Raw genomic sequence first — 16859 nt, 5'->3', positions numbered from 1 at the left:
TACCATCTGCAGACATGGTCTGGGCTGGTTGAATGATTTAATCAAATGTTTAAAAACATGATTTGTAATTTAGTTCAGGGGAATGCCAGAAATGGAAAAAAGTGGCTACACCCTCCGTTGCATGGATCATTCATTGACATCAAGCCCTTGAGCTCTTCAAGTTTGAGGTGGTCCACAGACTGGGGGTGCAGATAATGGTGGCAGATTACCTCTCCCACCAGGGGGGTGGAGAGTCAGCTGCAGGCCAGACAGCTCCCTGGCCTGAGTCAGGCAGTGGGGGTATGAGGCAGCAAGGGTATGCTCAACTGTCGACTATGAAAAGCAAGGATTCAGATTGAACCAGCAGAAAACATGTCACAAGTTACACTTGTGCCTAATTACTGGATTTTATACCCATAATGTAACGGATATAGGTCATTTCATTCAACGACTATTTCGTCCAATGCCATTTTGTCCAATAGTAAAGACATTTCGTTCAAAGACTTTTTCATATGCACTATCAATTATTTTATATTTCAGGTATTTGTTTGTTGGAAAAAAGGTGGAATTCTCAATGGAATTTGACCAAAGCAAAACACATTTTTCAAAATAAAAACAAAACCAGAAATGATGGGAATCAGCAAGTGTCAACTTCAGGCATGTTCGGCTGGGGCCACTTGTGGGGAGAGATCATTTTTATTAGACCAAATTACATAGAAAATCTGTATTCCCACTTGCCAGATATCTTTGGCAAGTGTGAGATATGAGACATGATATCCAGATATGAGATAATGTGCATTTTCTGTCTTTATATAGGCATGCTGATGCCTCGTGATCATGCGCAGATAAGCCTCATTAACAGCGCACGTGCAAGAGTCTGCTCAGATGCACTCCAGACTGCGTGTGTGCCGAGTGGACTCTCGCGCACGTGCTGTTAATGATGCTCTCCTGCACATTATCAATCTCATCTCATCTCATTATCTCTAGCTGCTTTATCCTGTTCTACAGGGTTGCAGGCAAGCTGGAGCCTATCCCAGCTGACTACGGGTGAAAGGCATGGTACACCCTGGACAAGTCGCCAGGTCATCACAGGGCTGACACATAGACACAGACAACCATTCACACTCACATTCACACCTACGGTCAATTTAGAGTCACCAGTTAACCTTACCTGCATGTCTTTGGACTGTGGGGGAAACCGGAGCACCTGGAGGAAACCCACATGGACACGGGGAGAACATGCAAACTCACAGAAAGTCCCTCGCCGGCCATGGGGCTCAAACCCGGACCTTCTTGCTGTGAGGCGACAGCGCTTACCACTACACCACCGGGCCACCCCCATGTGCCTATATAAAGACTGAGAAAGCTCACATTCAGTGCGAAGTATTACACCATGTCAGCACACATTACCGAGCCTTATTCTCCTGTGTAGATTCCCTGGGTTTCCGATCCTGTTTCTTGTTCTTAGTTTCTGTTGTTTTTTTTTTTTGCCTGATTTAGCCTGTTTGTACCTCGCCCGACCTTTTGATGGTTTCACATTTATGAGATTGCCTGCTGTTTTGGATCGCTTACCTGTGTGTTTTTGATGGTGCTTAATGCACTCCCTTAAATTAATTATGGTTTGTTTTTATCTCGATCTTGTCACACATATAAAATAATTGATAGTGCATATGAAAAAGACTTTGGATAAACTGTCTCAACTCTTGGACGAAATGGCATTGGACAAAATGGTCATTGGACAAAATTGTCATTGGACGAAGTGTCTTGATCCCAGTGTAACTGCACACAAATGTAACCATGCACACATAGTTTGATGTCATCATATAAACAATAATTTGGTTTATGATGATTGTATTTTGATTCTTATGTAACCACACACACACACACACACACACCTTGATGTAAATCACATAAGTAGTAATGTGGTTTATAATGATTATATTTTAATTCAAAGCCAAGTATGTTGATTTTCAGTAAAGAGTAAATGAAGTTGATTCAATTTAAAGTAATAATAAATTGATTTATAAATTATCATAATTACAGTAAATAAGTAAAATAGGTACCCTGTGGGTACATGTGGCTACTGCTTATAAATAAAATTGTTTTCTGATACCATGTCCATACAGTAAATATAGCATATATCCTCCTGAGAACCAACCCATAGACTTGTGCCCTCTGTAGTTGACATTTGTTTTACGTGCACACCCTTTTACTCTTTCAAGCTATTCACTTGAAGTCTGGTGTCTTGTAAAGAGTACATCCTGGGCTTTCCAATGATATATCATGTGACTAGGAGGGTTGCTGGGAAATTCCTAGTAAGGAAATCACAACAAAAGAGAAATTGAGAGACACTTTTTTTTTTCTTGGTTCCCAGGAGGATATATATTTACTCTATGAGGCAGTAGCCACAAAAATGAAGCGTAATCCAAAAATGAACAATTTAAAAATCACAGAAGTAAAATATACCAAATATCTGTACTTTATAGTATTCTACTCCTACCGTACCTCTTACAGTTTTCGAAACTGAAACCTCCGAGCTGAAGCTGACATACACACGCTGTCGCCATGACCCAAACTCTTATTTCCCAGAAAAGGCCTGGCGCTAGAGCTCAGTGGTCTCAATACTCTTTTCGACAACTTCCCATAATAACTCAGAAGTGCATCACATCTACATCACACACGGGACCACTGGCCGAAGAAGATGAGGAAAGGGGGACAACCTGGAGCATATTTTAAAATAGGAATGCGCTTTCCCTCAGTAATAAGCATAAACATGTCTGAAAGCGATTTCTTTAGTCTAGTCCATTTATTTCGAATGGTGAACCAAATTGTATACACTCACCTGTCATTTTAATAGGAACACCTGTATGTGTATGTACAGTGTGCTATTGTTGCACTCATTCTTACATTCTTACAACATGAGCATTTTTATTTTGGTGCAAAGGTAGGTATCCATTTCCTGTATCATTAAAACAAAGGCTATAGTCCCTTTTACATAGCCTGTCCAAGGCAGATATCTTACGCCTTTATTCTGCCTCGTGTTCTGTATAAAACTTCTGAATGTGGAACAGAGGGTCTGTGTTGTTCAGCCTCTGAGCTGGAACTTTTGGTAGTAACAGAGCCAGAATTGACATCTGTGTAAAAGGGACAGCTGGGACAGTGGGACAGGGGTGTGATATTTTTTATATTTCCAATACCAGTGTGAATTTAAACGCCTCCTTCTATAGCGTCTCAGGTCCACAGTTTCTTCCTCAAATCGCTTCCTACAGCTCTTCACTTTCTCCTCAACGTATTTCTGATCACACAAGAGTCTGTCCACTCCCTTCTTCCCTGTTTTGGCCCTTTTCCACTACCCTTTTTCAGCTCACTTCAGCTCGCTTCAGCTCACTTCAGCCCGACACGGCTCGCGTTTCGACTACCAAAAACCAGCACGACTCAGCTCGTTTCAGCCCTGCTTAGCCCCTAAAACTCGCACCGTTTTGGAGTGGGGCTGAAGCGAGCCAAACCGTGCCGAGTGAGGCTGGGGGCGTGAGCAGACACTCCCCTGTGCACTGATTGTTGAGGAGGCGTGTCCTCACATGCCCACACACGCCCCGCGAGCGCGCTGGGATCTGTAAACACCGCAAACCCGGAAGAAGGAGAATTACGAATTACGAGAATTTCTGAAGCCTTATGCGCCTCGCCTCATCTATACGCTCTTGCCAGTATCTGTTGGCGTTGTAGGTGACAACAAGCCACAGCACCAAGACCAGCAACACTAACGACACCATGTCCTCCATTTTATTGTTTACTATCTGGGTCGTGAGACTACCGCTTAAAAGATCACTGAATCAGTGACATACAGAGCATCGTGCACGAGTTCGCAGAGCGCAAGGCTCGTCGTATGCCCTTCAAATAATGCGCGCAGTAGGCTATTGATGTTTTATTATGAGCCATGTACAGTATGTCGCCTAATGTTTTTTTGTTTCTGAGTTACATGTTCGTTTGAAGGACTTAATGTACAAAATAACATGGTTGCACCCCGTAGTGTTGAAATTGGTAAACACAGTGCATTCAGTGAGGTTTGCACCGCCCTCCTTTTATTTCTGACTCTTCCTGTCACCGTTGCAACCTCTGAGCGCTCATTCGTATGCCCTTCAAATAATGTGCGCAGTATAGGCTATTGATGTTTTATTATGAGCCATGTACAGTATCCTAATGTTTTTTGTTTCTGAGTTACATGTTCGTTTGAAGGACTTGATGTACTAAATAACATAGTTGCACCCGGTAGTGTTGAAATTGGTAAACACCGCAGTTGCGGACATTTTGTAGCCTAAAATGATGTTATGATAAGCTTTAATAAAGGGCCCGGTCATTTGCCCCGCCCCCGGCCCGGCTCTGACTTGTTCCGCCACTGTCACTGATGTCACTGTTTGCGCTGCTTAACGACATCACGTGACGTCCACCCACTTTCGCTAACTCCACCCAATGTGTCCACCCACTTCCAGCCAGCACGGTTCAGCACGGTTGTAGTCGAAATGCAACTCCAACAGCCCCGCTCAGCTCGACTCAGCTCGACTCAGCACGGCACGGCTCAGCCGCGTTTGTAGTGGAAAAGCGGCATTAGTCTCTCTCTCTCTCTCTCTCTCACTTTCACTCTGTTTGTAATCACAGTTTTCTGTGACAGTTTTTTTTTTCCCCTCAAAAAGCCAGGTTGATCAGGGTATTCATATTTCCAGTGCGTAGATGTGTCACCCTGTGGGCGGCATGGTGGTGCAGTGATTAGCACTGTCACCTTACAGCAAGAAGGTTCCAGGTTCAAACCTCATGGCTGGGGTCTTTCTGTGTGGAGTTTGTATTTTCTCCCTCTGTCTGCATGGGTTTCCTCTGGGTGCTCTGGTTTCCCCCACCATCCAAAGACATGCAGATTAGGGAAAATACCCAGCCACTGGGGTTGCACAAGCCAGTGCATGCTTAGAGCTGGTCCCAAACCCAGATAGATTGAGGAAGGTTTGTGTTAGGAAGGGCATCCATTGTAAAACCTATGCCAAATCAAATATGTGGATCACAATGAACCCCAATACACGTGATGGTCATGATAGTATAGAAGCCAGAGCAGACACTCGCCAATGTATCGATTCCGTGTTGTTTCCATATGTTGGTAAAGCTATACATTCAAACCATCATTTTAAATTATACACCAAATTTTGTGAAACATTATGGTGAGGCAGTTTAGCTCCAGGAACATCTTTTTTCTGTCAATTCTATTGGATAAAATGGACCAGAAGTCACATTCGACATAGATGTCAATAAACCTGCTTCATGTTTTGCTTTTACGAGCCATGATCACTTGCATATCACATGATGCATAACACTGAAAATGATGGCATGTCAGTAGAATTCAACTATTGGATACAAAACAGAGCTGAGTTTGTCCAGAGGGAGCAACCTCTTAATTGTTGGGTTACTTTAAGGGCACAGACTGGAGTATCTTCAGAAAGGCAGCTACCAAAGGTGTCAAAATCACAAAAACCATCATCATGACATGCACCAAGTAGAAGCCATGGTTTGCAGCCAAAGTCTACAAAATTCTGATGCTGCATTTAGTATCAGGCTGGTGAAGCATTCAACGATATTCACCAGCCACTTCAACACCATCAGAGGTGCATTGCATATGTGGCAAAATATTACACCACATACCACCACTACTGATGCCTCCTTCCTAAATGCACTCAACTCATAGTTTGAAGCACTCAACACTGTACCAACAAGGAAATGACCAGGGGACCCAATAAGGTATGTGATCAAGTGCTCAGAGACTGCATGGATCAGAAGGGTGTCCTGATGGATATCACCCTGAGCCACACAGTCATCCCACAGTGCTTTGAGTCTACAATCATCATCCTGGTGCTGAACATTTCTACAGTCTCATGCCTTCATGATGACCACCTTGTAGCACTCACTCCAATCATCATGAAGTGCTTTGAATAACTGATCATGAGGCACATCAGGACTAGACTCCCCACCACACTACCATTTGCATACTGCCCCAACTGTTCCACAGAAGAAGCAATCTCAGATGCTTTTCACCTTGCCTTAGTTCACTTCAACAAGAAGACTGCTTATGTTAGAATGCTGTTCATAAACTTTGGTTCACACAATCAATCCCTTAGAATCATCCCTGCTCATTTTTGGCACCTCAATCTATAACTGGATCCTGGACTTTTTCACTGGGAGACTACCATCAGTTCAAGTTGGCAGCAGAACCTTCAAATCCATCACTTTGAGAACTGGTGCCCCCATGGCTCTGTGCTCATCCCAAAGTTGTTCATGCTGCTGACCCTCTGTCAGACATAACCACAGAATGTAGGGGAACTGAGGGTCCTGCAGCCCCCACCCCCCCCCCCCCGATGGTGCTACTGCACCCAAAATTTTATTTACCCAAAATAAGCCATTAATGATAACAATTTACAATAATATCTGTATTCGGAGCGGCAGAGCTGTAGTTTTACACTCCATTAGTGTCCATATGCCCACACATAATGACATTCCTGCCAGGTCCAGTTAAGATGCAACCCCCCCCCCCTTTTTTTTCTGCACCCCTTGACCAGAATAGATTCCTGTGGCTAGAGCCAGTTTTGTCAGATCCAGTTCAAATCATATGATTAAGGCCCTGTCCACACGGCAACGGATTCAGGTGAATCTGATAAATTTTTTTATCGTTTCGGCCTGGCGTCCACATGGCACCGGCGTTTTGGGTGCCCCAAAATGATATTTTTTGAGAACGGGTTCCAGAGTGGAAAAATCTGGCAACAGCGCCGTTGTGAAGTCGTCTGGATGAGTAGAACGGATTTGTTTACGATGATGTCACAACCACATGACTAGAACAAGCAGCACTCTCGCGCGCATCATTCGCGCATCATCTGTCATTTCTGTTCACTGCTTTTTTAATGTACCAATCACTTTTGTATATAGTATTCTTTAGTGTGGATTTAGTAAACTGTGTGGGTGTTGTACATAGACAAGTGACTCAAACCATTTCTTGCCTGCTTTATATTGGATAAGAATCTTTTGAAATTGTTTACACATTAACCTGACTGACCTGCCAGACAGACAATTTACACCTGCTTTGATGAACAGAAAGTACAGCCTTCCACACAAAGCAACAGTTGCCTGACTATAATGGAGGCAGAGGGGAAAAGGGTCAGAAGACCCTTCAACATACTGTTTTGTATGAACCACTGCATTACATTCACTTTTGTATACAGCTTTTCTTTTAAATAAACAAGTAACTGAACCATTTCTTGAATTTCTTTTTTTTTATTGGATAAGACTGCTTTTCAAAATGTTCACACACAATATAAAAAGTTATATAAATTATATAAAAATGCTTTTCAAAATGTTCACACACAATAAGAAAATTAAGTTATATAAAACTTTGCACACTAATAAAACTAATTTGTACACACAGAAGGCACGATTTCCTCGCGTAGTCACAGCCATCTTCTTCTTGTTGTTGTGTGTTTGTTCCTGTGAGTGCTTCACGCCGGGTAGAAGAAGGGGTTTATGCGCATGCATCCTACTTCTTCTATTGTTCTGGTGTCTCCGATGGGACCGCCTTACAGTGCACGTAGAGGTGTGGCATGTGTATTGCATCGTTTTCAGCAAGCGTTGCATTGCCATATGTACCTGATATTTTACTGATCCATTGCCCATGTGGACCCGATATTTTTTTTACCCGCTAAAAAAAAATCTCGTTGCCATTGTCGTGTGGATGTAGCCTAAGTTTCCTGAAGACACCACAATAATAGGCCTCAGCAGTGACAGCAATAAGACAAACAGTGGTGTGGTGGAATGGTTCATGGTCTGGTGCAAGAACAATTTGTTTCTGAATGCTGACAAAACTAAAGAGATGATTTTTGAAGTCCTGTGCTGATCACTCCCCTTTGTGTTTAAATGGCTCCACAAAAAAGAAAGTGATGAGCACCAGGTTTCTTGATGGTCACACTGTAGAGGGGCTTACCTGGACAACAAGCGTCAGTTTTCTGGCCAAGAGAGCCCAGCAGCACCTACATTTTCTCTGGCTTTTGAAAAATGCAAACATTCCCTCACCTATCCTCATGACATTCTACAGGGACACCAGAGGTTATCAACACAATGCAATGGTGAATGCATGCCGTAATCAAATCTAAAGGTGGGCCAACTACATATTCGTGTGCATGATTTTATTTCTCCAGGCAGCGTACCATTTGGGTCTCTACCCACCATCAACACCTCATACAACAGCCATTGGATTCACAAAGCAACCAGCTGGAGAGTGAGAAATGGGCTGATCTCCATGTGTTTTTGCTTGTGACAAGTCACCAGGTTGGACAAGTCATGTGGTGACTTGTCCAACCTGGTGACTTGTCCAGGGTGTACCCTGCCTCTCACCCATAGTCAGCTGGGATAGGCTCCAGCTTGCCTGCGATCCTGCACAGGATAAGCGGCTACAGATAATGGATGGATGGACTGATGACTTGGATTCAAGACGGTGGTGCCCTGTATGGCAGCGGCTACTCCAGGTCCCGATAGCGATGTGCATTTTATGTTAAATGTGTTGTCTGTACCGTCACAGTCTTGTATGAGAATAGTCTACAACAGAAGCTTACGACTCCGACTATGAAACTCCGACTTTTCAAACAATCTTTCTGGAGCTATGATGGCTTTGGAACCCAAAGCACTCAGCGAGCTAGGCATTCTACACCGGTAAGACCCAGGGGTCTGCAAAGCAGCGGACTCTCCTCCTGCCACCAGCCGACACTGGAGGTGATGCAAGCGGTGGGAGAGACCTAGTATGCATCGCCAGCGGTGTGCTAGACCCAGCAAGCGGGGCAGTCAAGCGGGTATCAGCGCCAGGCTAAAAGCTAAACTGTACAGACCCGCACTTCCTTCAATCCTGCTATCCAATGTTCATTCACTGGAAAACAAAATGGACTACCTCAGACTGGATTTAATTACACAAAGAAAGGTGAGAGACTGCAGCGCCATCATCCTCACTGAGACGTGGCTTAATCACACCATTCCAGACAATTCCATTCAGGTGGATGGACTAATAACATTCTGGGTGGACAGGAGCCACGCTTTCAGTGGTAAATCTCGGGGAGGTGGTGTGTGCATTTTCATTAATAACAACTGGTGTACGAACGTCAAAGTTATCTCAAGTCACTGTTCTGAGGACATAGAATTTCTAACAGTTACATGTCGTCCAGTCTGCTTGCCAAGAGAATTCTCAGCCATCAACATTACAGCTGTGTACATTCCTCCCAGTGCGAATACAAAGGATGCACTGTCTACATTGTATCAGCCTGTGAGCTCAATGCAGGACTCTAACCCAGACTCTGTCTATATAATCGCTGGAGATTTCAATCAGGCCAATTTGAAGACAGTACACCCACATTATCACAAATATGTGGACTTTGCAACTAGGGGAGAGAACACTCTTGACCAGGTCTACACAAACATTAAACAGGCATTCAGAGCTGTTCCCCACCCCCACCTGGGAAACTCAGACCATCTCTCTGTTATGCTAATTCCAGCTTACAGACCACTGCTAACCAGGAACAAGCCATCTGTGAAACAGATCAGAACATGGCCAGAGGGGGCTACCTCAGCTCTTCAAGACTGTTTTGACTGCACAGACTGGAATGTTTTTAGGGAGGCTGCCACTACCAACCAGCATGTCAACATAATGGAATACACTGAGTCTGTGACGGGATACATATCCAAATGCATGGAAGATGTGACCATCATCAAACACATCACCACAAGAGCCAACGAAAAACCCTGGTTCACCAGGGAGGTACGTGAGCTCCTGAGAGCATGGAATACTGCTTTCAAGTCCGGGAACAAAGTAGCTCTTAGAACTGGTTAGTTTTTTCTTTTTTATCAGACATCTAGTTTTAGGTTTGTTTACCTGACATGTTTCAATGTACGTAACTGTCGTCTTCCTCAGAGTGTCACCAGATGTTATCAGCTGATGTTTCCGAAGGCATGACCTTCCTGTCTGGTTTGACAGGTTGGTCACGTCTTCTGCTGTCTGTTCGTCCCCTGCAAGATGGCACTCCAGGTATGGGAGAGCATGTATGCTCCATCATCCCGGTTGATGGTCCTAGGGCTTCGCTTTCGGATCTCCATGGCCTCCCTGATCCAGCGCTGATGTTTGTTATCTTCTGTGCGGATGACTCTGGCATTCCCCCAGTCCATAATGTGATTTTCTCTTTTGCAGTGGTCTGTTATGGCTGACTTGTAATTTTCCTGTTGTGCCTTTTCTTTTATTGTTTGGGTTTGTCTTGTAGCTGTCTCCTTTTCACACTCTTTCTTATGTTCATTTTTTCTTGTGGTGAAGCTTCTCCCTGTCTCCCCGATGTAGGTTTTATTGCATGATTGGCATGGAATCTCATATATGGTGTTGCATTTGTTTTCCGGATGTATTCTGTCTTTGGGATGAACTGATAGATGTCTGATAAAAAAGAAAAAACTAACCATATCTAATATAAAACATAATGAAGGTAATCGATAAAAGCTCTTAGAACTGCTAGGGCCAACTTGAACCGGGGCGTGAGAGCAGCCAAGCGTGCCTATGGACAGAAAATCCAATCACACTTCACTGACACAAAAGACCCCAGGCGCCTATGGCACGGCATCCAGTCAGGAACCGATTACAGGCCAATCCCCCACCATGTGAGGACAGCACAAACTTCCTAAACTCACTTAACACCTTCTTCAGCTGGTTTGAAGAAAATGACACCACCACACCAACAAAAAACCCTCACTGCTCAGACAATGTAACACTTCACCTGGACCCTGCTGACGTGCAGAGAACCCTTCAAAAGGTGAACCCCAGGAAAGCTGCTGGTCCTGACAATATACCTGGGCATGTGCTTAGAGACTGTGCTGAATCACTTACAGATGTTCTCACAGATATCTTCAACACCTCTCTGAGCCAAGCCATCTTACCAGCATGCTTCAAAGCCACCACCATCATACCGCTACCCACGAAATCCCCAGCCACAACATTGAACGACTACCGGCCCATAGTACTCACTCCCATCATAATGAAGTGCTTTGAAAGGCTGGTCAAGGCCCATATAACATCCAGCCTACCCACCACATTTGATCCATTCCAGTTTGCATACCGTCCCAAACACTCCACTGATGATGCCATAGCAACAGCACTTCACATCAGCCTGGCTCATCTGGAAAACAAAAACAGTTACATGTGGATGCTGTTCATCGACTTCAGCTCCGCCTTCAACACAGTCATCCCACAACATCCAGTGCTATAGGCATCAGCACCCCGCTATGCAACTGGCTACTGGACTTTTTCACCAACAGACCACAGACAGTAAGAGTTGGCAAAAACTCCTCAGAGACCACCATCATGAACACTGAGGTCCCCAGGGATGTGTGCTGAGTCCTCTGCTGTTCACACTGATGACCCATGACTGTTGTGCCAGACCCAACTCTAACCACATCAACAAGTTTGCAGATGACACAACAGTGGTGGGCCTCATCAGCAACGATGATGACTCAGCCTACAGAGAGGAGGTACACCAACTCATCAACTGGTGTGACATCAACAATCTACACCTCAATGTCAATAAAACAAAGGAAATAACTGTGGACTTCAGGAAAAATCACATGTCACACACACCCCTCACTATCAATGGCAGTGCTGTGGAATCAGTGAAAAGCACCAAGTTCCTGGGGGTGCACATCACAGATGACCTGACATGGACAACTAACACCACCTCCCTTGTCAAGAAAGCACAGCAACGCCTCCACTTCCTATGCAGGATGAGGAGAGCCGACCTCCCCCCTTCTGCACTCACCACCTTCTACAGGGGTGCCATTGAGAGCATCCTCACCAGCAGTCTCTCAGTCTGATACGGCAGCTGCCCTGTTGCTGACCAGAAGGACCTACAGAGGGTGGTGAGGACAGCAGAGAAGATCACCAGATCAGCCCAACCATCCATCCAGGACCTATACTTATCCCGCTGTCGCAAAAGAGCCATCAACATCATCAAAGACTCCACCCACCCTGCACACAAACTGTTTACCCTCCTACCATCTGGCAAGCGCTACAGCAGCATTCGTTGCAGGACTACCAGACTCAGCAACAGCTTTTTCCCACAGGCTATCAGACTGCTCAACTCACTCATGAAAACTCCAAGAACATAACCCCCCACACACAAAAGACCAGGAAACTGTCAAAACAGTATACTCAATGTCTATACAATGCTCTTTATATGCACATATGCCAATATTCTTTTTTGCACAAGAACATACAAGTTTACAATACTTATTTATCTCCATGCTCCTATTCTGCACTTTGCACTTTACCATACTGCACCTTGTATTATTTTACCCTTGTACTATTGCACCCCAGTAACATACCTCAAACTTGACTACATTTCTGGACTACATTTCTAGAACTACAATTCTGGACTACATTACCTCAAACTTGACTACATTTCTGGAACTACAATTCTGGACTACATTACCTCAAACTTGACTACATTTCTGGAACTACAATTCTGGACTACATTACCTCAAACTTGACTACATTTCTGGAACTACAATTCTGGACTACATTACCTCAAACTTGACTACATTTCTGGATCATGGTGAATATTCTGGGAACTGTATGCCCACTGTCTGTCTATATGTTGTGTTAATTTGCTTATCTGTTGATGTCTGTGTGCACTTTTATGTTTAGTTGTGTGTCAATTTTTTAATACTGCACATTTGGAGTTTGGGGATACGCAATTTCAATCCTCTGTGTAATTCTGTTACATGGTCTGATTGACAGTAAAGTTCACTTTGACTTTGCTTGTGTGTGTGTCAATGACAGAGAAAACACTGAAAAGTGTTTATGCAAAAAAAAAAAAAAGCAGAGCTTTGTGAAAAGTCACATGTCTCCCAAGTCTTCCTTCTGAGAGAACTGGGTCGCCTGTCATCTCCATAATTCTAAATACATATCCTCATAGTATTATTGGTTTTGGTTTGCTTTTTTTCATAGGCCACTGTTAGTTGCAAATCTCAGATGATTCCTCTCCAACCCACAGTCCCACGTAACCTAGAGTTAACAACAGGGATTTGACAAACATTTGATCTGGGGGATAAAGTTAACATGTAGGGATCCAAATATTTTGTTCTCTGGGGGAAGCCTGAGTGGTGAAAATGAAGACCATCACTTCAGATGTGTTCAGTGTATGGGTTTTGTGATCCTGTGGCACTTTTACAATGTAGTTGTCAACAACTTATTCTTACAAGCTTGTTCTAGGTAAGAATATGTTCAATGTTAGACCTGTATTTTGTGAGAATTTTTTCCAGGCCTTGGAGTTAAAATGGTGGCAGAGACATCTCTTATTAATTCAAATTTAACACGTTTCATGGCAATTCTGACCATGGAAAAGTTGGACCTACCACCATCTAGTGCTTTGTCTGTGTTCATTTTTGGGATCATCACATACTGTTTAATTTTGTTCCTCCACTCCATGTTACTTGTGGCAATTGTTGTAAAAAAGGATCTCCATAAACCTATGTACATACTGCTATTTAATTTATCCATATGTGACCTTTTGGGATCTACAGCTTTTTACCCTCAGCTGGTTTGTAGCATATTGTCTCAGACTCGAGAAATCTCCTACCTTGCCTGTGCCTTACAAGGCCTGTTTATTCACCTATATGGGAATGGATCTCTTTTATTTCTCACTGTTATGTCTTATGACAGATATATTGCCATTTGCCAGCCTTTGAGATATCATAATATAATGACACAAGCTGTTTTGATAAAATTTATCTTCTTGGTCTGGTCTGTAAATTGTACTATGATTGGGACTTCATTTGTGCTCACATTAAGCAAAGAAATCTGCAGGACAAATATAGTGGACACATTCTGCAATAATCCATCATTAATGAGGTTAAGCTGTGAGGATACAAGAGTAGTTAACTACTACGGCTTGTTTACTATCGCTCTTTCCCAAGGCTCTTCCGTACTGATAGTGTCATTAACATATATCAAAATCCTAATTACCTGTCTTTCTACACAACAGAAAAATTCTATAAGGAAGGCAATGCAAACCTGTGGGACACATTTAGTTGTTTTTCTGAGTTTTGAGGTTAATGGATTCTTAGCACTGCTTTCTCACAGGTTAGAAACAGTATCTCCACACTTAAGAAGAGCCTTTGGTGTTTCAATTATTATTTTTCCTCCAATTCTTAACCCACTTATTTATGGATTGAAAACAAGGGAAATCCGACAAACTATATTTAAGTTCTTCAAAAGAAAGATCGCTTCTAGATAACAGTTAATGAAACTACAAGCATGTGTGTATTTTATTTTCTGCAATTTAGCAAATAAATTAAGACAGGCAAAATAACTATTGTGAATTAGTCTGAAATCATGATAAGGAAATTTGTGATGTTGGTGGTGTTAACTCCTTTTTATAACTGGTCCAGTTTTCCTTGAGTCTCACCCTTCCATACCAGTGGATTTGATGTAACAGGGATCATCAGGTCTTACACAAACTTGTGGAGTCCATGAAGTTCAACTGTACGCGGTCATTGAAGTGTGCCAATGGGAGTGTTCCAAAAATTTAGAAATTACAGGATGTAGATCTTACTCATCCTATTATCACCCTACTTTTCAGTGATGTTGTGGCTGATAATGTCATTTGTAATGAGTAATTCAACATTTTGCCTGAAAACTGAAAAGAATACAGCAGAGAAGCATTTCCAGTGGTTTCGGTGGTCTCAGATATTTCATTATATAAATGTAACACACTACAGGAGATGTATTATGTAAAATTAGATGATCTAAAATGTAAAATTATGTAAAATTAGATGATCTAATTTTAACTGTATGATTTTTCTCTTTTATACCTTCGGGGAAACGCCTTGCATGGGTTGCCCATTCGCGTTCTCCCCTTTGGGCTGACTTACTTTATTATGTTTATTTCTTTTTTTTATGTTTATTTTGTAACAGTCCAATAAAGTTGGTAAAAAAAAAAAAAGTATGCTGATGTGCTATTAAAAGGGCATATATTTAGTGTGGTGTCATAAAAAAAAAATTGGCCTGCAATTCATCATCATCATCATGTTCCCCTTTCTGAAGACTCAGCTCCTTGGGGTGCGCCCATGTCAATGAGGCGCATAAAGTTCTCTCTGTCCATCATTTGTCACCTGATCTGCTGGGCATCCATGCCCAACAGTCTTTCGAACCTTGTCCATTTTGAGGACCGCTCGTCAACCAATATCTGTTTTCTGATGTCTGCATTGTCCATCCTGCAGATGTGTGCCAGGTATTTCAGTTGATGAGCAATACAGACAGACTTGATTGATTTAATCCCAGTTATATGGTGGAAATCCGCGTTTGAATATTTGAACCTCCACTCCTGTCTCCCATCATCGCTCATATTACCCACATCCTCATCACTTTGTCGCTTATATCCACCTTTCACCATCTTCCTTAAGAAACCGTTCCAGACCACCTCGCTCTTCGCTAATTCTTTTGCAGTCAGCTCCCATGTCTGAACACTGTATAAGAGTCGGGATCTCACGCAGGCAGTGAGGAACTTTACTCTAGTAGACAGGTGTATACGATGATCTGTTAACACATGTTTGAGCTCGTTCCATTTCTCAAAAGCGGAACCGATTCTAGTACCAAGATTCTGTGTATTGTCGCTTGAGTTTGTGATTGTGTAACCCAGGTATCGGAAACTTCTGACGTTCTTTAGTTTGGTTCCCCCGACATCAACAAGACTCTCTTGGTTCTTGACGGCATGCAATTGTGCAGCTCTTTACAACTGTGCAACTAATTATACATGATCAAGCTAACTATAAGACCTAAATTAAAAAAAAGGATGTTCAATTACCCAAATAGTGCTCAATGATATTATGAATGCCACTATTAACTCAGTAGAGATATTGGAACATTATTTTGGATAATGACACAAAAATTAAATTGATAAAAATCTTAAAATATTATCGTTTATTTGATTATGAGTCCGTCAGTCGCTTATGCGCTTCCATTTATTTATCTCATCTCATTATCTCCAGCCACTTTATCCTGTTCTACAGGGTCGCAGGCAAGCTGGAGCCTATCCCAGCTGACTACGGGCGAAAGGCAGAGTACACCCTGGACAAGTCGCCAGGTCATCACAGGGCTGACACATAGACACAGACAACCATTCACACTCACATTCACACCTACGGTCAATTTAGAGTCACCAGTTAACCTAACTTGTATGTCTTTGGACTGTGGGGGAAACTGGAGCACCCGGAGGAAACCCACGCGGACATGGGGAGAACATGCAAACTCCGCACAGAAAGGCCCTCGCCGGCCACGGGGCTCAAACCCGGACTTTCTTGCTGTGAGGCGACAGCGCTAACCACTACACCACCGTGCCGCCCTCATTTATTTATTTTTTTTGTAAATCATTTGTAAATGTCACTAAAATTTAGCTTAAAATTTACAGACAGTTTTAAAGGCACACCTTACTGATGGTTTAATAAAAATGACCAGATATTTACAATACTATGTACAATCTATGAATTGGATTTTTTTCTTTATTAGCATATTATCTTGGTGTAATTTGATTTACAGAAAAATCTGCATAAGGTCTGAAAACCTTTGTGTCCTGAGCTAGTTTACATTCATGCAGTGGTCTGCATTTTCTGTATCATAACACTGAAGATGATGTCTGTTGTTGTTCATGTTGAAAATCTAATTAAAGCAATTACATCTTGTAACAGGTCTCTTTCTGAGTTTCTATGCCCTTTCCATTGATCACATAATTAAAAAATAAATAAATAAAATAGCCAGAGAGGTATATAGTAAAGCATTTAACTTGGAC

The 16859-nt window shown here is 42.7% G+C and overlaps 1 protein-coding gene across 1 annotated transcript; it reads left to right on the top strand.

Annotated features, from left to right (window-relative positions):
- Positions 1-11433: 11433 nt before the first annotated feature.
- Positions 11434-14309, top strand: LOC132901236 (olfactory receptor 51I2-like). The gene is made up of 3 exons (XM_060943564.1): positions 11434-11567; positions 11673-11872; positions 13336-14309. Exons 1-3 carry the CDS (start codon positions 11434-11436, stop codon positions 14307-14309), a joined length of 1308 nt encoding a protein of 435 aa, XP_060799547.1.
- The last annotated feature ends 2550 nt before the right edge of the window (positions 14310-16859 follow it).

The sequence above is a fragment of the Neoarius graeffei genome, chromosome 17, assembly GCF_027579695.1.
Source record: "Neoarius graeffei isolate fNeoGra1 chromosome 17, fNeoGra1.pri, whole genome shotgun sequence".
Lineage (NCBI taxonomy): Eukaryota > Metazoa > Chordata > Actinopteri > Siluriformes > Ariidae > Neoarius > Neoarius graeffei.
Note: the sequence above shows the minus strand (reverse complement) of the source record. Positions and strands in the feature narration are given on the sequence as shown.

Excerpts from the sequence above, each read along its gene's own strand:
- LOC132901236 (XM_060943564.1), top strand. The coding sequence starts at position 11,434 with ATGACCCATGACTGTTGTGCCAGACCCAACTCTAACCACATCAACAAG. Across the intron at positions 11,568-11,672 it reads GTACACCAACTCATCAACTG|TGCTGTGGAATCAGTGAAAA; the intron begins GTGTGACATCAA and ends TATCAATGGCAG. Across the intron at positions 11,873-13,335 it reads TGAGAGCATCCTCACCAGCA|GCCTTGGAGTTAAAATGGTG; the intron begins GTCTCTCAGTCT and ends AATTTTTTCCAG.